The sequence below is a fragment of the Chenopodium quinoa genome, unplaced genomic scaffold, assembly GCF_001683475.1.
Source record: "Chenopodium quinoa cultivar QQ74 unplaced genomic scaffold, ASM168347v1, whole genome shotgun sequence".
Taxonomy (NCBI): domain Eukaryota; kingdom Viridiplantae; phylum Streptophyta; class Magnoliopsida; order Caryophyllales; family Amaranthaceae; genus Chenopodium; species Chenopodium quinoa.
Window position 1 is genome coordinate 20262393 of NW_018742204.1, and position 21306 is coordinate 20283698.

General features: G+C 36.2%; 4 protein-coding genes across 6 annotated transcripts; 2 read left to right on the forward strand and 2 right to left on the reverse strand.

The window, feature by feature from the left end:
- Positions 1-3105: 3105 nt before the first annotated feature.
- Positions 3106-3675, reverse strand: LOC110684649 (nodulin-related protein 1-like). The gene has a single exon (XM_021861117.1). The coding sequence runs from the start codon at positions 3673-3675 to the stop codon at positions 3106-3108; it is 570 nt and encodes a 189-aa protein (XP_021716809.1).
- Positions 3676-4253: 578 nt separating this feature from the next.
- LOC110722280 (nodulin-related protein 1-like) lies at positions 4254-5336 on the reverse strand. Its single transcript, XM_021901553.1, has one exon. The coding sequence runs from the start codon at positions 5154-5156 to the stop codon at positions 4470-4472; it is 687 nt and encodes a 228-aa protein (XP_021757245.1). The 5' UTR covers positions 5157-5336; the 3' UTR covers positions 4254-4469.
- Positions 5337-6799: 1463 nt separating this feature from the next.
- LOC110722286 (thiamine biosynthetic bifunctional enzyme TH1, chloroplastic-like) lies at positions 6800-13893 on the forward strand. The gene is made up of 10 exons (XM_021901559.1): positions 6800-6995; positions 7322-7555; positions 8782-8856; positions 9605-9680; positions 9768-9843; positions 10329-10463; positions 11223-11287; positions 11410-11537; positions 11723-11973; positions 13130-13893. The coding sequence occupies exons 1-10, from the start codon at positions 6957-6959 to the stop codon at positions 13659-13661; spliced, it is 1611 nt and encodes a 536-aa protein (XP_021757251.1). The 5' UTR covers positions 6800-6956; the 3' UTR covers positions 13662-13893.
- Positions 13894-15726: 1833 nt separating this feature from the next.
- On the forward strand, positions 15727-21111 carry LOC110722295 (26S proteasome non-ATPase regulatory subunit 10-like). Of its 3 annotated transcripts, none has more exons than XR_002511568.1 (6): positions 15727-16008; positions 16096-16228; positions 19188-19312; positions 19437-19583; positions 20362-20564; positions 20755-21111. XR_002511568.1 is itself a non-coding variant. In XM_021901578.1 (6 exons), exons 1-5 carry the CDS (start codon positions 15820-15822, stop codon positions 20494-20496), a joined length of 729 nt encoding a protein of 242 aa, XP_021757270.1. In that variant the 5' UTR covers positions 15727-15819; the 3' UTR covers positions 20497-20530; positions 20755-21111. The 3 variants fall into 3 exon arrangements, 2 of the variants coding, with proteins under 2 accessions (XP_021757270.1, XP_021757261.1); XM_021901578.1 differs by having other exon boundaries at positions 20362-20530; XM_021901569.1 differs by having other exon boundaries at positions 15729-16008; positions 20362-20530; positions 20752-21111.
- The last annotated feature ends 195 nt before the right edge of the window (positions 21112-21306 follow it).

The window sequence follows — 21306 nt, forward strand, 5'->3', positions numbered from 1 at the left end:
AAATATGTTCAAAGAATTCCGCATCTCTAGATTCACACATAGATTTATCATTTAAGCACATGAACCTATAAGCTGCACTATTTGTAGCATAACCAACAAATATAGCATCAAAGGTTTTCGGTCCAATGTTTTGCCTTTTAAAGGAAGGTAAGGCAACTTTAGCAAGACACCCCCACACTTTCAAATATTTAAGGTTAGGTACATGGCCTTTCCACAGTTCATAGGGAGTTTTGTCAAGTTTTTTATGAGGTAATTTGTTCAACACATAAGTAGCAGAAAGAATAGCCTCCCCCACATATTATCAGGCAAACCAGAACCAATCAACATGGCATTCATCATCTCTTTAAGAGTTCTATTTTTCCTTTCAGCAATGCCATTTTGTTGGGGAGTGTAGGGAGTAGAAATTTCATGGATAATTCCATTTTTCTCACAAAGTCCTTTTAAAAAGGTGGTTCCATACTCTCCTCCCCTGTCTGACCTAAGTCTTTTAATCTTACGGTCCAATTGGTTCTCAACTTCTGCCTTATAAATTAAAAACATGTTTTCGGCCTCATCTTTGGTCCTTAACAAATACACTTTGGTATATCTGGAATGGTCATCAAAAAAGGTAATATAATACCGTTTGCCGCCTCTGCTTACGGTATTCTTAAAGTCAGCTAAGTCCGTGTGAACCAATTCAGGCAATTCAGTTTGTCTACTAATTACAGGTTTGAATGGTTTATTGGAATGTTTAGCTTCAACACATATTTCGCATTTATGACCATTATGGACAAGACTAGGAATTAAAGACATGTTTTGCAAGCGTTTCATAGAACCATAATTTACATGTCCTAATTTAGCATGCCAAGTATCAAAATTCTCAACAATATAAGCAGAAGTAGAAGCTTTATTAATAGAATCAGCAACAAATACAGTTTCTAAGATAAATAACCCACCAGACAGATATACCTTGCCCACAAATTCCCCATTACGAGATAAAACTAACTTATCACCTTCAAAAACAAGTTTCACACCAGCCTTGTTAAGAAGTGCACCAGAAATTAAATTCCTACGAAGGGAAGGGACATACAATTCATTTTGCAAAGACAAAGATTTTCCAGAATTTAACTTAAGGAGAATTTTTCCTTTACCGAGCACTTCAGAGCTGCTGGAATTCCCCATATAAACTTGGTCAGCATTCATAAATTCTGTAAAATCAGAAAAAAGATCTTTGTCAGAACAAAAATGTTTGGTGGCTCCTGTGTCTACTACCCATTCTGCTTTGTTGCCAACAAGGTTAATTTCTGAAACTACTGCAGCAATAACTTCATCTGTCTCTTCTGCAATGCGGGCTTGGATCTTGTTCTGATCTGATTTCTGCCCATTGTTGGATGCATCTTTGCGGTTGTAGCATTGCCATGCCTTGTGGCCTTGCTTCACAGACATAGCAGCCACCATTGCTCTTTTCTGCCTTGTTGTTTTTCTTGAAACTGTTGTTCTTTTTGTTTTGAACTCCAAGGGGTTTCTGATTTTGGTTCTTCTTGGAATTTGCAGCAGCTTTGTTTTGTTTGTTAAACCTGTCATGTTTTGGAACAGAAGATTCCACAATGTTAGCTTTAACAGAAAGTTCATAAGAGGAAGAATCCTTATCCTTAAGGCGATTGGCTTCTTCAATCTTCATATGACCAACGAGCTCCTCAAGAGACATATCCTTCTTCTTGTGTTTGAGATGGTTGCGGTAGTTAGACCACGAATCAGGCAGCTTCTCGATCAGAACATTAGCTTGCAGCACCTCGCACATCTTCATACCCTCGGCAAGAATGTCAGCAACCAGATTCTCGTACTCATGAACTTGCTCCATGATCGGCTTGTCATCAACAATCTGGAACTTCAGCCACTTTCCCGTTGCATACTTCTTCTTTCCCGCATCATCATTCCCATACTTCTTCTCAAGAGTCTCCCAAACAGATTTAGCAGATTTGTTGGTGATGAAGAGATCGAACAGAGGATTGGACATGTGGCTGAGAATGGGGCCTCGAACGAACTTGTTGTGCTTCTCATACTTCGCGATCTGTTCTTGAAGGGCAGAGGAGGCTTGAGCAGAACCAGCTTCAGAGGTTGTTGCAGTTGGGCAAACTGGACAGTCTTGGAGGAGGACATAATCAACCTCCAATTGTTCAAAAAAGATCAGCAATTTCTGAGACCAGCGTTTGTAATTGGTGCCATCAAGAGGTTCGAGTTTAGAGAGATCGGGAAGGGTTTTAGCAATTGAAAATTCCATGATCTGAAATTACAGTAGGGAATTTTGCTTCTAACTTGTAGGTAGAGAGACTGTAAAATCAGAAAAATATAGATTGAAATGTGGGCCGAATTTATTTAATGTAGGTGAAAAGCTGTGACGTGTTTAGAACACTGTCTTAGAAGCAAAATTCGCCCCGACTATGGTGCAATCGGAGATGGCGTTGCCCCCCATGATTTAACACAACAATCTCTCTTAATGTGCACTCAAAAAGAGAGATTAGGAACTCACAATATGCTCAGAACGAATTTAGAGGAAAACTGGAAGAATAGAGAGAGAGAAAGGAGAAAGTTTTTTTTGTGTGTTTTCAAAAGCCACGGAAATCAGTTTTTTATAGAGGAAACGTAACTGATGGAGAAAATCAAGGCACAAAATAAATCGTGAGAGTAAAATCAGGGACAGTTACAAACGTTTAAAAAACTGAGTCAAAAGTCGTTGCGGGCTTCGTAACTGAACGATCTCATAAAACTGGAACGTTAGTTACGACTCGGCCTAAAAAGGTAGCCCCACCACACCGTGCCACGAACACGAACCAAACCGGCCGGACGGCGGCGGCGGCGCGTGGGGATGCCCCTTTCTAGCCCACAACAATAGGGAAAGCACTTCAAACATCAAAACACAAACACACATATTTAAACCAAGTAAACCTTCCTTATCCCACCAATGTGGCACAAAGAGTTTTCCTCAAAAAATAAGAAACCTTCCTTTGCATTATTTCCAACAGAAACTATATACGAAGTATGTAGTAAATTTACAAAACATTAAAATAGTATTTCATGCATACTCTATAATATACAAACATGGTCCAAGGAGGATGACTTGTAACATCATTTCTTTAGAATTCCTTGAGCCATTTTCAAATAATCTCCATACCCTCCTCCACCTCCACTATTCGAGTGTCCATGATGACCACCATCACCACCTTTTTTAGCACCATCTTTCTTTGCTCCACCAACACTACTTGTTGAATGTCCATGATCATCATCATCTTTCTTCAAAAACCCTTGAGCCATCTTCACATACTCCCCATACCCCCCCCCCCCACCACCGCCGCCACTTGAAGAATGCCCGTGTTCTTTCCCACCTCCTTCGACGTGGGACCCACCATGCACAGCAGAGGTGGTGGAGTTATTAGAAGAATGATAATTGTGAAGGTAATCCTCAGCCTTGTCTAGGACTTTTCCATAGCTTTTGTCCTCCAATTTGCCATACTTTTTGGCAGCTCCTAGAAGGTCAGCCGCGGCTTCAGCAACTTCATCCTTGTTAATCTTGTCATTCTCTTGACCAAATGAGGATTTCGCCGCAGCAGCTATCACCTTGGCGCTTGACATTATATCTGCATTGGAAGCCGAGGTTTGCTTGGTGTTGCTTTTGGTGGTTGACCGTTCTTCTTCCATTATTCTAGCTATGTGCACTTGATATAATCCGGATTACTCTTGGTTGTTTATATTATGATTTCGAGAAGAATTTAAAATGAAAAAAAAGTTTAAGGCAAGGAAGAAACATGAATTATAAAACTACCTGATTTTGGTGTATGAAGAGGGTGGCTAAGAGAGATTTTAGCTGATTTTAATTAGATATTTGACTTAGCCAAATACTTTTATTAGTACTATTAAATTCTAATATTATTCCCCTCAAAGAAATATAGAAGGACATGAATTTCTATCCTACACTTAAGGTCATATGGAAAGCAGAATATAGAGGCTAAAATCTTATAAGATCAGAAGCTGAATGTCATTCACTCATAACCCTCATTTTGTCAAACCTTTTAAGTGCCAGTGTGCCACAGATTAAAATTACTACCTCCATCAATTATTATGTGTAACAAGAATATTTTATGTCTCACAAATAATACCTCTTTGTTGCACATAATAGTTAACGGAGGTAGTATTTCATGTTTGACTAAGAACCGATCAAAATTCCTCATTTTCTCGTCGGTATAAGCCAATTCACAAAATTATTGTACTAGAGCAAATGAAAGGAATTGGTCAATCGGAATACAACTTCTATTCTAGTGCTCAAGATTACAAGCATAATTTTTTGCATAAGCTAAACTTAGAAATAACAAAGCACAAAATTAATCAAGTAATTGACATTCATACAATAATCATACTCATAATCCAATACAACAAGTCAGTATGTAATTGACACAATTTCAAACAACATTAACCCAAACCATCAAATTAATTAATCAATGTTTCTTCATAAACCCTTGAGCCAATTTGATATAATCTCCAGCACCACCACTAGAATGACCTGTTCCGCCGCCTTCGCCGCCATGATCTTGTTTCTTATTCAACAACCCTTGAGCCAACTTAATATAATCCCCAGCACCACCGCTACTAGAATGTCCTGATCCACCGCCTTCGCCGCCATGATCTTGCTTCTTATTCAACAACCCTTGCGCCAACTTCACATACTCCCCATACCCCCCACCACTTCCACCACCACCGGAATGACCCTGACCATGACTATACTTCCCGTCACCGCCGTCGTGGGGGCCACCGTACCCGAAGGAATGCGCGGTGGTTGAAGAGGTATACGATGAGGAATGAGATTGAGATTGAGAAGAAGAAGATGACGAGTTATATTTATGAAGATAAGTTTCAGCTTTACCAACGTATTTACCGTAACTCTTCTCATCGAGTTTACCGTAATGTTTGGCGGCGCCGAGGATGTTACCGGCGGCTCCGGCGACTTTAGCTTTATCGATCTTTTCGGTATCGTGGGCTAAAGCCGATTTAGCTGCGTCTGCCATGAGTTTAGCGCTTGCCATGAGTTCTGATGTGCTGGGGGTGTGACCCTGACCCGGAACTTGGCCCGGACCCGAGTGGGTTTTGGTGGGTTTACCTCTTGTTGTGTAGTATTCGTCTTCCATTGTTTTGGATCTGAGGATTTGAGATGGGGTTTTGGGAAATTGAATAGTCAATGAAGTTGTGATAAAAAGAAATAGTTTTATTTTGTGGATGAGGAAGAAATGTTGGTTTGTTTGTTGTATTAATAGTGGACTGTTAAGCGGTGGAAGAGCGGAGAAGTTGTGCGCGCCGTCCAAAGACTTGAGTTGAGTTGTCAACGCCGAGTGGTGAATGACTTAACACACAAGATTTAACTTCCACGAATTATTTATTAGATTGTGTAAATATAATTCGTTCATTTTCTATTTGGTTGACATGTTCAATTTAGGCACACATATTAAGGAGATGAGAGAATGTGAAAGAGAATGATAAAGCAAGTGGGGTACACTTAAAAAACAAGGTATAAAACTTTCCCAAAAAGGAAATATGTCAATTAAAAAAAATCCTAAAAAGAAAAACGTGCCAAGTAATAAAAAACGGCAGTAAGTATTTTATTATAAAATATGTTGTTAGGTAGGTTTTAATATTAAATTTCATAACATAATTTTAAAAATAATTTTCATTAATATTTAATCATATAGAAATAAAGTCAAATTAGTGCATTGGCATGTGTGTAATATAATGTTTGACTGTGTCACGTATTATGGGGACCGAGGAAGTATATGAATTAATAAGAATATCAACATTTTTTTAGTTGTGGCAGGGGTTACTTGTAGGATCGGAGTTACTTATTTGGGGGTTACTTGTATGAGTTACTTATTCAAGAATTACTTGTATGAGACTATGAGTTACTTATTTGGGAATTACTTGTATGGATTACTTATTCAAGGGTTATTTGTATGAGTTACTTATTCAGAGGTTACTTGTATGGGTTATTTATTCAAGGGTTACTTACTCAGTCGCTTAGCGCAATTTTCGTGTGAGAGTAACCCCCGACGGACCAAGTAACCCTTGAATAATAAATAAATCATATAATTTACCCTTGACGAAACAAGTAACCATTGACCAAACAAGAAGCCTTAGAATAAGTAACATTTGACCAAACAAATAAACCCCTACAAGTAATCCTGACCGAATGAGTAACCCCCTACAAGTAACCTCTGACCAAACGAGAAAAGAGAAAGGTGAATATTGATAGCATATATACAATTACATTCTCTAGTTACTTCGGTAGACACTTGTGATTTCAGACTCGAGCTTGACACTAGTGAGCTTAGGCTTAGCTCAAGCTCAAAGCTGAAGCTAGTCGAGCTTGAGAAAATCGAGCTCAAAACCTTCGACACAAGCTCGGCTTAGGGCTTGAACATCAAATGCTTGATCCTAGTCTTAAAATTATTTGTGTTTTTATCAAATGATAATTGGAATCCCTCACTAAAACCCAAATATGATAATAACTCCCAAAATCCAAATGTTAATAAATAATTTTAGACTACAAATTTTATACTTCAACTTTTGAGCATATTAAAAAAAATACTACCTCTGTTACAGATTATATGCAACGATTAGACATTTTACCTCTTTATTTATGTCAAATCGTTGCACATAACATGTGACGGAGGTAGTAAAAAAATTAAGTTTGTTCACAAAATTTCAAGTCTAACGGTCTAACTAAAGATAGTTCAACTCTTACCTTCTTAAGCCGAACCTGATCTTGAGACAAGCCAACTTGAGTCGAGGTTTGACATATAATCCATGATTTGTAATCCACGCATTGGGTCTTTAGAGGGAAGAGTTCTTTTAACCATTTCTAGCAACTCGCCTTCCCGGCTCCTGACGTACTTTTGAAAAGTGGCATTCTGGATTCCGGAACCTCTTCCATCTTCATGCTGCATTCTCACTCATTTTCTCTCTCCTCCACTCTGGTATCTCTCTTTTCCCTCTCTCTATTTTTTTAGTATTTATTCTGAAATCGAATTGCATGATGATTACGACCCAAATTACAACATTTCATTTCGGAATTAGATTGAAGCAATATACGATAATTTACATAAACCCGAAATTTTGCTCTTAATTTGTCTTCGTTAATCGAAATTTGGACCTAAAATCACTGATAGCAATTCTAATTTTCGTTCCCTAATCACCCCAATTGATATATTTAGAGAACAAACCAAGTTAATTGCTAAAATTTGTTGGTTTTCATGAATTATTAATAGAATTGGGTATTGATGATGTTTAACATTTTGACTAGGGCAAATTGAGTTTACCTAGGGCTAATAGAAGCTCTAATTGCCCAAGATTTTCAATGGTTTCAACGGAGAACAACGGCCACAAAATGAAAATACCGCATGTTATGACGGTGGCGGGTTCGGACTCGGGGGCGGGTGCAGGAATACAGGCTGATTTGAAGGCCTGTGCTGCACTTGGGGTTTATTGTTCAACTGTGATCACAGCTGTTACTGCTCAGAATACTGTTGGGGTTCAGGTCTATTATTTATCTTCATTGTTTTGGATGTATATGTGATATAAGAGGATGTGCATTTTGGTATGTTCATTTATTGATCAATGGTCTATGGAATTATAACATCTTATTAGTAATTGTAGGGGATGACTAACAGTTGATTGTTAATGTAATGGTAATGCTTCGTAGATTTGACCTTGTCTAATCCCGCATTTGAGGTTGTAGCCTTGTTATTAAGGTTGGTGGTATGTCGAAGGAACAAATGATAAAATATATCATGATAAACTCTATAGTGATATTAAAAAATTCAGCTTGGTGCTCACTGACCCTTGTGAAATCTTAGAAAGTTAGAAGTTTAGTACGGAGTACTATGTTGGTCACATATACTGCTAACACTTGGGCAGGGAATCTAAGGTGCCAATTCTTGATTTGACATTGGTAGAAGGTTATCTATAGTCATTCAGAGCCTACATTTTACAGGATTAGTTAATAATTATATGATTGTATTTTGTATCCATATGGGTTCCACTGTCGTTTTGATCCATACAAATGGGTGATTGTAGGATAGTGATTGGTTTATTTAGCATGCAATATTGTTCGCATACCTTTGAATTGTGAAGGTTCTCAATTGATGAGTTATGTGTGAAGTTTGAAGATAACTCGTGGTCTAGGAGTTTTAATGTGCTAAGGGGTTTTGCCAAAGTATCAAGCACTGTTATATATCGGGAGTGCAACGTGGAAAAAGTCTCCAATCTAGCTTGAGTTGAGGAAAGCACAACTGCACAAGCTTTTATTGAGGGTGTAACAGAATTTCTGGATAAAAGGAGTGCACAATCCACATAGTATGTTGGGTGTACAATTGCACATAATATTTACACATTAGTTTAACTATCTCTCAGGGTATTAAATGTATTCTTAGGTGAGGGTGAGAAAGTGCAATTATATTCAAATAAAGCTACCATTGTATCCCACTGTTATTTATTTATTTTAATGGGGACTAACCTTTGCGAAAGAGGTTGTGGTGTAGGTCTATTAGGAGACTAAAGCTCGTACTTATTGTGTGGTCTCAGTCCTGTCTTCCTAGATGTTTTACTATTGGTTGATCTAGTTGCTTATGAACACTTGTGGAATCCTATAAGGAACTTTTTTTTTTTTTTGTATTGTGTGCTAACATGTCATGTTTTAATACAATGGTGAGCTGTTTGCGAACTTTGATGTTACTAATGGGAAATATTTGGCTTGTTTTATAGGGTGTCAACATATTGCCAGAGGACTTTGTGGCTGAGCAAATGAAGTCTGTGCTTTCAGATATGGAAGTTGATGTGGTAAGTTCAGTTGAAGTTATTTGAATCCTTTTTGTGAAGGGTTTTTCTTCAAGAGGTATATTAGTGGCTGAACTTGGTCCTGATAGGACATTTCCTTGGGTTAGGTTTTGCTGAGCTGCTAGGCCTGCTACATTATGCACCTTTGTTGATTGCTTCAACTAAACATGCTCTAGTCTCTCATGATGAATGAATGTATTTATGTCAATTTATTCAAACTGTATGGCCTGACATTCATCAGTTAATTGCTTCAAAATCTTTGAAGAATATCACTATAGACCTGGGTTCATTATTGTTTCCATGCTGGTATTCATTAGCTAATCAGTTGCTAGTTGCTTAATTTATCTGCATTTAAATTAATAAACTTTTTTTGAACTATTGCCAAGAACTCCCTGTGGTAAAACTTAATTATCTTGATACTTATTGCATTAATGTAAGTCGAACCAACTGAAAAGCATTCCCCGAAGTATGGATTTTTTTCCTGCTAAACATCTTGATTATATTTTAGAACAGGAGAGCATAAGTGATTGAGATTAGATGCTTTGTTTCAAATTTGGAGTTGAAAGAGTCATTTTATTTTAAACTCTTGATGTGATTTCCACCTTCCCCCCCCCCCCCCTGCCCCCAGCTATCACCACTTTCTTTATACTAATTTATCTTTTGATCCTCAAAAGCTTACATTCCTACAACTACATGTCCTGTCTCATGTTACTAGACTGTAGGTTTGTTGTAATGATTTGAAATTTCTCAGGTTAAAACGGGTATGCTTCCTTCTGTTGGTATGGTCAAGGTCCTCCTCCATTCCATCAAGGAGTACCCAGTTCAAGGTATGTATGCGTCTCTGGATTTAATGATTCTTAGTTTTTGCTGCAGTTGTGTATTGTGAGCTGAGTTAATCATGTTATTGAAGGAAGCTTTGGTGGTGGATCCTGTGATGGTAGCAACCAGTGGAGATGTGCTGGCTGGTTCGTCTGTTCTACCTGTATTTAGGTATGTGCCAATGTGTGACAGTTCTATGATGCATTGCCTCCTTAGGGGAAGTGAATATGATATCAATGTCTATGTGTGATGTATAATAAAATTTCATCCTAGAAATAGGAAAGCAGAATATTTTTCAGTGCTGATATTTAACCAAAGTTAGTCACAAAGCAATGAAGAGGCAAAATCAATTAGAATTTGTTAGACTGTAGTTGCAAAAAGAGGCTTGTATGGAACTAATGGAAGGTAGCTTTGTTCTTTCTCCACTATGTTTTTTAGGCTTTTGGGCTCGATTAATGATTTCTTCCCTTTTATCAAGGCTGTAGCATTGATGCCCATTCAGCTTTTATAATAATTTTCCGTTTTCAGTCGCTTTCTTTTGAATTTGTATGTTCTAATTATAATATTTGTTGCTTTCTGGAATTAATTTTGATACTTCTACTTCTACATGCTACCCCTGTTTCTTTATTAATCTTTAAGTAAACTATATAAAACAGGCAAGAGTTGCTTCCTATGGCTGATTTAGTGACACCAAATTTAAAAGAGGCATCATATTTGCTTGGGGGCATGCACCTTGAAACGGTTGCTGACATGCGGTCTGCTGCAAAATTGATACATGATATGGGTCCACGGTAAGACCTTTACATGCCTTTGATTTTCTTATTATACACTTCTTTTCTTTACTGTGCTTATTAGTTTATAATTAGGATGTTTTCCTTTTATTCAGATGATTGTTATTTGTAATTGATACATGTGACTACTTTAAGTGTGGAAACAAAATTTGTATCTTTTTAGTTGCAGTTTGTTTTAATTTGAAGTATGTGAAATTGTGTTCTTCATTCTTCTATCAAATACTACTATCAGGTCTATCACTGTATCACAGTTCTAAAAAGCTGATAAAATGATCTCTTTATTATTTTTTTTCTTAAGCTATATCGCCTTATTGTGTTCTTCATTCTTCACCAGTGCACATTTAAGCCCATACCAATTATATATTTCTAGATCACTATGTATCTTCCCCCATTTTTTTTCCTAGATGGCCAGCCAGTCCCAATACTATAAATGCTTTGATCAATAACTGGCTTGGGTGATGATCACATGGTGTTTTTGGTGCATGTAATAATATCTCATGCAGTTGCTATTTGTAGGAATGGTTTTAAAACCATCACTTTGTGGTGATGGGTCTTTGGTTAGTTGTTGAGATTGAGGCCCTGGGTCCTGGACCTGGACTCTTTGGTTTGACTATTTGTAAAAGAATCGCAGCCAAAAAAGAAACAGTGAGAAAATTAAATGAGGGATAAATCGATTATTAATTTTTATGCCTGATGAAGAACACAAGCTGCAAAGGTTTTTCTGCTAACAAATACGTAATATACTTTTTCTTATTTCAGAAATGTGCTTGTGAAAGGTGGTGACCTCCCTGCCTCAATGGATGCAGTTGATGTATTCTTTGATGGTATACTATTACATCCCTTCAAGTCTACTGTGGTCATGAGAATGACCTTTTCTCTCTGCTATTTCACCTTTTCTTTGACAGGTTATGCTTTTTTCCCCCCCCTAATAAATATATATTTACAGGAGTAAATTTGTATGAATTGGGCTCAACACGCATTAATACCCGTAATACTCATGGCACTGGATGCACATTGGCATCAAGTATTGCAGCTGAGTTAGCGAAAGGTTTACCAATGCTTTCAGCTGTTAAGGTAATTTTTTTTTTGTGTGTGTCATTGTGAGGTCATTTGTAATCCTTGATTTTTGTGTCATTACGTTCTTCTAAGATCTGCTATTTTATAGACTACTAATCACTAATGGAGACCCATTTGGTAGGCAGTAATAAATATGGTTGTTGTAATGATATTATAACATCTTTTTCTATTTTCTTTTGCAGATTGCCAAACGTTATGTTGAGACTGCCTTGAATTACGGAAAAGATATGGCTATTGGTAGAGGACCTCAAGGCCCCTTTGATCACTTGTTAAAGCTTAAAGTCTGCAGATCAGTTGCGCCTCGTGCTTTCTGTCCATCAGATTTATTCCTCTATGCTGTTACAGATTCTGGGATGAATGGGAAATGGGGCCGTTCTATTTCAGATGCTGTTAAAGCTGCTATAGAAGGAGGAGCAACCATTGTTCAACTCAGGTATGTTTTGATAACTTATACATTCATTTTAGCCTTTTGCTTCAACAATAGACTTGAGTGTGGTGTGAGTTCAGTTTGGCAAGAAACTAGTACCAAGTAAATTGCAACTTGAGGGAAATTATTCTATTCTGTACTAGGAATATGCATTTATTTATTCAGCTGATTTTAGTTTTTAAATGGAAGTTTTCCATAACATTGGGATTTTCTTTTGAGTTCTGATTGGTGCTGCTAGAATATTACTTTACACTACTGGGATACTGGCTTATGTATTTTATTCAATTATAAACAAGGTCCTTAAGTTTAGAGACCCTTTTCTCCAAGATATTACACGAAGTATGGTATTTCACTAGTTGAAACGTGAGCATAACAAATTATTTAAGAATTCTCAATTATGAAAGTTCTGAACTCATAAGTGGTGCTAGATCTTTAAATTCCAGTTGCTATGGCATAGTTAAGATTTTACGTTGTTGGGACTCTTGTTCTTTTACTTTTCTCCAGATCATCACCTTCACTTGTTCCTCTACTCGCAGTCTCGCACCAATTATTGTCTCTCTCCACCTCTTCCAAAGAAGTTTTTTTTTTTTTTTTTTTTTTTTTTCCCCCTATGATAACGAGCTCTCCATTTTTAGGTCCGGTGCTTTCTAACTGAGTTCAAAATGAAGCTGAAAATTGGCAGGATAATAGCCAAGGGTTCTACTATCATGTTCGAAAAAGGATTCTAATGATGGATTGTTTTAAACTGAATTAAATTATTTAGCCGATGCTTATTCCCCAGATACCGTCATTGCCTCTTCTCCTTAGACAGTAAATGAACAAAGTCTTCTCAGAGAAGTGTTTTCTGCTTTTTATTTAGTATTTGTTCTTGGCTTGTTGCTATTGGCTTCAGAAAGTTTATAAGGAATTTACGAACGATATTTATTTTCAACCAGTTGGCCTTTTTCTCCTCCCTTTTGTGTGTTGCCTATCTTCCCTGTTTCCTTTCGTTGTTTGGACATTTTCACTTTGTTTGTAGCTAACAATTTTGCAGCTTATGGTAATGATTTATATTTAGTTTTGTTTCTGGACATGATAAATGTTTCCAAGATTTGCTGCTAATATGTGCTGAAAGATCTAGTTTTAAGTCCTCATTTTTTATTTTTTTTAATTTTTTTTTTAGGGAAAAGAATTTGGAAACCAGGGACTTCATTGAAGCAGCCAAGGAGTGTGTCAGCATTTGCCACTCTAAAGGAGTTCCAATCTTAATAAATGACAGAGTTGATGTAGCATTGGCTTCTGATGCTGATGGTGTGCATGTTGGCCAATCTGACATGCCAGTATCTCTTGTTCGATCTCTTCTAGGACCTGAAAAGATTATTGGTGTTTCATGTAAGACCCTACAACAAGCTCATGAAGCTTGGATCAATGGGGCTGATTATATTGGTTCTGGTGGTGTTTTTCCAACTAACACTAAAGCAAATAATAAGACCATTGGCTTGGATGGCCTGAAAGAGGTCTGCTTGGCATCAAAACTACCTGTGGTTGCAATTGGTGGTATTGGCTTGTCCAATGCTCATTCTGTTATGGAAATCAATGTGCCAAATTTGGAAGGTGTTGCCGTTGTCTCAGCCCTTTTTAATGCCGAATGTGTTTCTTCGGCAACTAAGCAGCTGCATGAAATTCTAAAGCAGGCTGTACAAACAAGAAAGTAGGGAAAGAAGAGTCGTGATGGAAATGTTGTTGCTGTTCATAATTCTGATCATGTGTGCTCTAAAATGCATTTTTTGGTGAGGTGAGTTTAAAGCTTAACATACAATGCTCAACAGATGAGAAGGATCATGTGGAAGACATTAGAGATCTCATGCCTTTCATTGACTCATTCTATTTGCTCTTGATTATTGATTTTGGATTCATGGCTACAATGAGAAATGGTTGATCCATTTAGCGTGTTGTGATTTGTCTATCTTTTATATTCTATTTATTTTTGTTACTTTTCTTTTTAAAATAATGTACTTAAAATGTGGCATTTATAAATTTAAGGGAGAGCTTTTTGAACACTTGTAATCTTTAAATCCAACATTTACTATTGTTGGTTTATCATTGTGATTTGTGATTTTGTGAAGCAGATTGATGTGCTGGTAGGTTATTGAGTATTAGGATAAATGGTTTTCAATGAAGGGTGACTTTTGATTTTGGGATATGGCCCATATGGGACGATCTTTCATTAAATTTGGCGTTACTTAACTTCCTACTTTCATAGTTGGATGTATTCATGTTATACACAAATTTGCAACTTGGCCAAATTCATGAATATCTTGTGTATGGAGTATTGACCCATTTATTGGTAGTTCTAACAACTAATTATACCAAAATTAATACTTTGTATTAAGTTTACGAACTAATAATAAGAACTACTAAACAATGACACTATTTTCTCTCTTCCCTTATGCTTGTCAACCGGTGCACGAAACATTTCTAATTTTCTTTTCTATGGACTTCCCCCGTTCCCTCTGTGTGTGTGCTCGCGCCTTTTGGTGTGGACATGTTACATTTACCTCTAGTATCACAATGTATGGTGGATATATTCATAAACTAGTTGTACCTAGTTTCTTAGAAAATTATGGAAGGGTTTATATGAGTTTTGTACAATTGTACGTAGTCTTTCATCTCCTTAGTCTTCTAACTACTTGTTGCCTTGCTTTGTTGGTGACGAGTGGGACGTTATTACAAAGTAGATGACAACATAATGGAAGAATTATGTCAAATAACTACCAATGTCGTCATGTGACAACATAATGTCATGATTTCAACCTTATAAAATATCAAGAATATCAATTATATGCAAACAAATGTATTAAATCGATCAAGAGGCCAATACAAATGAAACAAGAATTGAAGTTCTAAAAAAAAAAAAAAAAAAAAAAGGAGATACACCCCAGAGGAGTGAAAACTGAGAACACAGGATGTAATTAGCTTAATTTGCATTATTAAGATTGCTAATTATCTCTTGTGTTCTCAGGTCACCCCTTTGGGAAATATCTTGTTATTCAATATTATTATTATTCAATATTCATATATTCAATTGCTAAAGGTATGAGTTTCTCTTGTTGTTTTGTCTATTTGTAAAATGTAAGTAATGTTTATAGACTATAACAGTGCTATGTGTGACAAACAAGTCGTTTGACAAAGAGTGTCAAAATCAATTCAATTTTGATATTACTACTCCGTCCCTCAAAGAATGTCTCAAGATTTGCCTTTTTCCCTAAAACTTTTTATATTGCATGGTTCTTTGTGTAGTGAGAAGACAGAGGCTAGAGGGAAAAACAAAATTTTCATAAACAAAGAGGAGAAGAACCGTGCTAATTTTGGAGTGAAATTTTTTTCTCACCAAATATAGGAAGAGGTGCCAAAAAAGTCAAAATATGGAAAACATAAAACTAACAGAAGTTCTCAAGTCTTAACGAAAGGTTAATGGCAAAGATATAGTGGATTAACAAACTGTTTTTTAATGGGTACCTTGCATAATATTGAAAACAGTGGAGACTATTTTAAAAAGTTATTTTTACAAAAGCACTATTTGGAAACATCCAAAGGTATCAATTTGAAAATTAGGATTAAGTTTGATTATGCAGATTGGATTAGGTCAAATTTTAAACTTAAGTCATATTAAATTATTATATTCATGCGAATCAAAATTAAAATATTAGGTAGGATATTTTTTGAGTTGATTTCGAATTAAAAAGATCGGGTCAGGTTTTGACGATAAGATTATTGAGTATTAGGTCAAATTTTAAACCTTAGCGAGTTAATTTCGAATTAAAAAGTACAAAAAAAAGAAGAGGAAACAGAAATAGTGATCTTCAACTGAAAATGGAGATGGAGACAGACGCTTCAAATGACACAGAAATCACCTCAACCCAACTCTTCAAAGCCGCCGAATCCGGCGACGCTTCCCTCTTCAACTCTCTCTCCAAAACCCAACCCTCCAAATTTCTCTCTCTTCAAAATGACGACGCTCGCTCGCTCCTCCATGTCGCCGCTTCCTCTGCACATTCCAAGGTTGCATTTTTCAATTCTTCAATTTTGATTTCTGTTTTTTAGGGTTTTGTTGGTTTAATCAAATTCAATTTTTCTGGGTTTTATTAGGTGGTTGAAATTCTAGCTGAAGCTGATTCAACAGGGAAAGTGATTAATAACAAGGATGAAGAAGGGTGGGCCCCAATTCATTCTGCTTGTAGTATTGGAAATCTTGACATCCTCCAAATTCTCCTTACTAAAGGTTTGTGATTTCCTTTGTAAATTCAGTGGAATTAACCTGGGTTTAATTTTATTTTAGGATTCTTGTCATTTACGCTTCAAATTTTAGCAAGGTTTTGGGTTGATTGAGGAATTAAGGGTGTAATGGGGTTGGTTGTTGAACTTTTAGATTGGTTTATAATTTGAAATACTTCGTATTTTAAGTTCTTAATAATGTATACAAGTACTCATATTTGGATTGTGATTGTATGTTAACAAGCATTCGTAGTGATATGTTTAACTCGAGGGCGGAGGCACTATGTGTTTGGCATTGTAGATTTGCTTGAGTGCTGGGTTTATCCAGTAATTGCACTTGCTTTTGGGGTGCATAAAATCTGAATGATTCTAATTATATACGTCGGTATGAGGTCCGACACACTGTTGTTTAGAAAGAGTGTTTTGAACTGCATTCCCGTTGTCACTGGCAAGATGCATGCTGCATGTCACTGATATTAATGTTGTTGTATACTTGTTTTAGTGTTAGGTTCTGTCTGATGAAATGATGATGATAAGTTTGGGCTAAATTGATTGATGACGATGGACTAAGTTTATGAAATGATAAGTGATACTTTAGGCTCCATTGTTTCAATAGAAATTCATTTTTCCCATGGAAAACAATTTCAAGGAAAAACATAATTATAGAAATAGTTTTCATTTGTTTCTTTATAAGATAAATTATAGATGAAGAGGAAAAATATGAGTGGAAGAGAGAAGATGGATGGGAGGAGAGGAAAGGGATATTAGTTGTGAGAAAAATGTGGCAATCTATCATTTTTAAAAGGAAGATGTTTTTTACTCTTGGAAAATATATTTTTCACACTTGAGAAGATTATAATAAAATGTTTTCCGCCAAAACAAAAGCAACCTTAGTGAATGAAGTTATTTTGTAGCAAGAAAATCATAATATTTGGTTCTTAAGGTTTTGTAGTTGACCACCGTTTGCGGTGTGATCCCTTGATTCCATCTCTCTACTTTCTATGTTTTGAATATCATAGTAATATTTTTAAATTGACACTCATATATAATTATATTGTAATGCGATGAGTGGGCTTTGAATCAATTTAGTTATCTAATATAATGTACTGATATGTCCTAGGTCTCTGGACAACACCTTTCAATACTTTCAGTTTAGATGGCATTGTCATAGAATTGAAAAGCCTCCTAGGAAACTACTGAAAAGGCATGGGGTGTTGATGTGCTGTGTCTGTACTTCTGTGGTAGGGCCGTAGGGTAGTAGTAGTACATTAAGAGAAAGTTCTCTGAGTGATGCAACAGGTGAGAGAGTGGCTTTAGTTTACCTTGTTCCTATATCCTCGGTCCATCATAAGAAAATTAAAAGGTAGAAATAGGTTTATACAATAAAAAAAATGAGGATTGTTAATGAGCGAAATGAAAAAGAATTTAAACTGTCTTTGGTTTCAAATCTCTTGCTAATAGGATCAGCTTGTGGGCAAATGCAGAGGTTGTAAATTGGCAATTAGAGTAAATTATATACTAACTTTCCTTCCTCGTGTTTGTGTGTCAATTTCTTGTCTTTTGAGGTACTAAGTTCAAAAGAAAACATGAGTATATGAGTTAATGAAGGGCATGACTGGTAGTGATCAAATATATAGATGCTGAATGCTAGGAGTAACCGACCTTTGCTCAAGGCATAGGAAGTGAAGTTGATGTGGTCAAGGCCTACTCATAACATCAACAGTTGAAACAAGGAACCAGGAGGGTTTCACCAATGACAGAAATGCAGCAAAATTAGGTTGTAAGTCAGTTATGTTTAGGTTGTCCCATGAGGAGTAAATGGGTCCATAATTTGGAGTCAACGTTGAAGTTTAGTGAGGTCTTGGTTATTCTTTTTACTGGAGGAATTAGGGGCGCTGATGCATGACTAGGGAAAGAAATATGATGATGTACTGACAAGCAAGGGATGCTGGTGGGCATTGGTTAGGTTATAACAACCTTTGAGGATAGATGTTTTCATGGAACTTGACATCTATAAAGGCAAAACATTGTTTTGTGACTTTTGTCAGCAGATTGAACAATTTAAACCCCTTTAGTGTTTGAATTTATCCAAAAGGCACAACTTTGGTGAGAAATTATCCTTTTTTAATTCTTAGGACCTTCACGTGTGAGGGGGAGTGTTATTCCTTATGTTATTCACATGTGAGCTGGAGAATTGGAAAGAGATTTTTAACCTTATAAGCTCTAGGAGCTACTCTGCCCAGTGCTTGCTAATTAGTTTTGGGATGGAACCTGCTTTGGGGTTTAAGTCGGTCCAAATTTTAAACTTGTCATTTTCTGTTAATTAAAATATTTACAGTATTGGGTAGATATGAGATTACAAGACCAAAGAGCCCTATTTATTCTGTTTTGAGTACTTGATTGACCTAAAAAGGATTTCGAGGTGTTTGAGGACGTTACACTTATTTCCTTTTTCCTATATCCAATGTCGTATCTTTTTTTATCAACATCTGTATTTGTTGGATTTAATTATCATAATCATTGTTATTTTTGCTGTTGTTTATTGTTTTTCAGGGTGTATTCTATTTACCCGATTTTTACTTCTTACCTGAAATTATTGTAGTTGTAAATTAAACATGGATAATCCTTATCAAAACTAATCTGTACTTGTTTTGCTCGAAAAAAGTGGAAATAAGGTGAACAAATGGGGCCTTGTGTATAAAATAGTTACGTATTACTCCCTCCATTCCTTTATTAGAAGCCTATTTCTAATATTTATTTCTCACATAATAAAGAGAAATAGGCTTCTAATATAGGGACGGAAGTAATATGAATTAAAAGTTGATTTTATAAACACACAAAAATTAACCGAATTAATATTTTTTGGATCTAGTCATTCTAGTAATTTTTTTACAGCATGATATGAGTGTATAATATGTGGTTTTGATCCTTCTAATAAAATTTCCTGGCTCCACCCCTGTGGACAGGAGCTGATGTTAACTTGAAAAATGATGGTGGTCGAACTGCTCTTCACTATGCTGCTAGCAAGGGATGGGTGAAGGTTGCTGAGTTGTTGCTTGCCCATGGTGCAAACATCAATGCTAAGGACAAGGTTCATTGTCAAAATAACTTTTTATAGAGAAAAGAAACATTTTATTTTTTTTCAACTTTATTGTAATTTTTGATCTAAATACTCCTGTTGCACATTGTGGCTAATGCTCAAGAGTTTGTTTTAGGTTGGATGCACACCACTGCATCGTGCAGCTAGCACAGGGAACTCAGAGTTGTGTGAACTCCTCATTGAAGAAGGAGCAGAGATTGATGCCCTTGACAGAGCTGATCAAACTCCTCTAATGACTGCTGTCATTTGTGAAGACAGACAGGTAATTTTTAGATGACTAGCTCTTTGTGATGTCATCTTACCAGCCTTAGCTATATGATTCTTTTTCTTTCCATATTCTTTCTTGGGTCTTCCCTTCAAAATATCACTAATAAACGAAAATTTAAAGAGGGTTAAGTTGGGTGGTTTTCATCTTGGTCTGCCGCTTTGAAAATTGGCCCTGTTGCTGCTCTTGTGATTAAGATTTCTGAGATGATTGACAGCAAACATCTTCCAATAATAATTTGTTGTTACATTGTCCACCCGGCCACCCCTCTCATAGTTCATTTTGTTTATAATTTTCAAATGCACCCTATATAATCAGTGTGTAATTTTTTCCTCTCCTCATTACTTGAATAGTAAGGAAGTATTAGGATATCATATATTCATATACCCTATATATATTAGAATGGTAACGGCTAGTATATGTACCAACAAATATCAAACAGAGGAAGTTGATTCTATTCTAGAATTAAATTAGTAAGATTTACTGCCACTGTCCAGTCTGCAATTAAGTTTTTGACAATGTGGCCAATATGAACTCTGTTATTCTTTTTTAGACTTTGCTGTCAGTCAAAATTGCTGCAAATTACCTTGATAATTTTCTTTCCACTATTGCTACATGCCCACACCTAAAATTCTGTTCTTGTTATTACACTTCACTTTTTAACTGCATTTACCGGTTTCAAAAACAGCACTTCATTGCTATCAACAGTATGTACCTCACCTGTTGCAAGGAACTTGGCTTCATAATCTGATTTCTGGAATTGATTTGGTGACAGGTTGCACTTCTTCTAGTAAGACATGGAGCCGATGTGGATATTGAAGACAAAGAAGGTTATACAGTCTTAGGTCGCTCCCCAAAGGATCTTAGGGATGCTATTATTGATGCTGCAAAAGCCATGATGGAAGGCTAAACCATAAGATGATGTGGTTACAAACTTGACAAGGGTAACTCCCTCCTAAGTGTTTTTGGCATGCTAAGGTCATTCGTTCATATCTTCCTTGTTGAGCCTATATACTGATGTAAATGGTGTTGGAAATCCAAAGGCAGTCCTAATTAACAACTTCCAATATTTTGATCAGCTTAACTTCAACATCATTTACGGAATAACATGTTTTGCTGTTACTTGTACACATTACTAACATTGTATTGAATCCACTTCTATCAGCAGGTTGCATTAAAACCTTGACTGTACAGAAGGGAGTAAACCAAGTTTTCAATTGAACTTCAGAGGTGAACATTTGCAGTGTTGTATCAGTCAAGTGGTTTTGAAATATTCAGGCATTGTCAAATCGATTTCATCCTCAAGAAGGAAGCTTTTTCATATTAAGGAGACTAATGCTCACCGAGAGTTGATATTATTTCTTTTGTTGTGATTCCATTGTATTCTGCTTGGCAATTACCATGGGATAGATGAAGATGCATATTCCTTCATCGAATAAATGAGTGTAAAAAAGAGTGTGCCCTTACGTTTGACAATTGTCTCATATTTGGTATACACAATAACACAAGTTCTTACAATTTATAACCCTCTGCTCTAGTTTTTTTCTTTTTTTTTTTCAAACACTCTACTGTAGTTTGAGCGATATATTTATATTTCCTCAAATACATTATTTTTGCGTAAATTCTTACATTCAGTCCAAGTAAACACTTTTTTATAAATGCAAATATAGTAATGAATCCGCTCGTTGAACACTCAACAACTTGATTGAATTAAGATTCC

Excerpts from the sequence above, each read along its gene's own strand:
- LOC110684649 (XM_021861117.1), bottom strand. The coding sequence starts at position 3,675 with ATGGAAGAAGAACGGTCAACCACCAAAAGCAACACCAAGCAAACCTCG.
- LOC110722280 (XM_021901553.1), bottom strand. The coding sequence starts at position 5,156 with ATGGAAGACGAATACTACACAACAAGAGGTAAACCCACCAAAACCCAC.
- LOC110722286 (XM_021901559.1), top strand. The coding sequence starts at position 6,957 with ATGCTGCATTCTCACTCATTTTCTCTCTCCTCCACTCTG. Across the intron at positions 9,681-9,767 it reads CAAGGAGTACCCAGTTCAAG|CTTTGGTGGTGGATCCTGTG; the intron begins GTATGTATGCGT and ends TATTGAAGGAAG. Across the intron at positions 11,538-11,722 it reads CAATGCTTTCAGCTGTTAAG|ATTGCCAAACGTTATGTTGA; the intron begins GTAATTTTTTTT and ends TTTCTTTTGCAG.
- LOC110722295 (XM_021901578.1), top strand. The coding sequence starts at position 15,820 with ATGGAGATGGAGACAGACGCTTCAAATGACACAGAAATCACCTCAACC. Across the intron at positions 19,313-19,436 it reads ACATCAATGCTAAGGACAAG|GTTGGATGCACACCACTGCA; the intron begins GTTCATTGTCAA and ends AGTTTGTTTTAG. Across the intron at positions 19,584-20,361 it reads TCATTTGTGAAGACAGACAG|GTTGCACTTCTTCTAGTAAG; the intron begins GTAATTTTTAGA and ends ATTTGGTGACAG.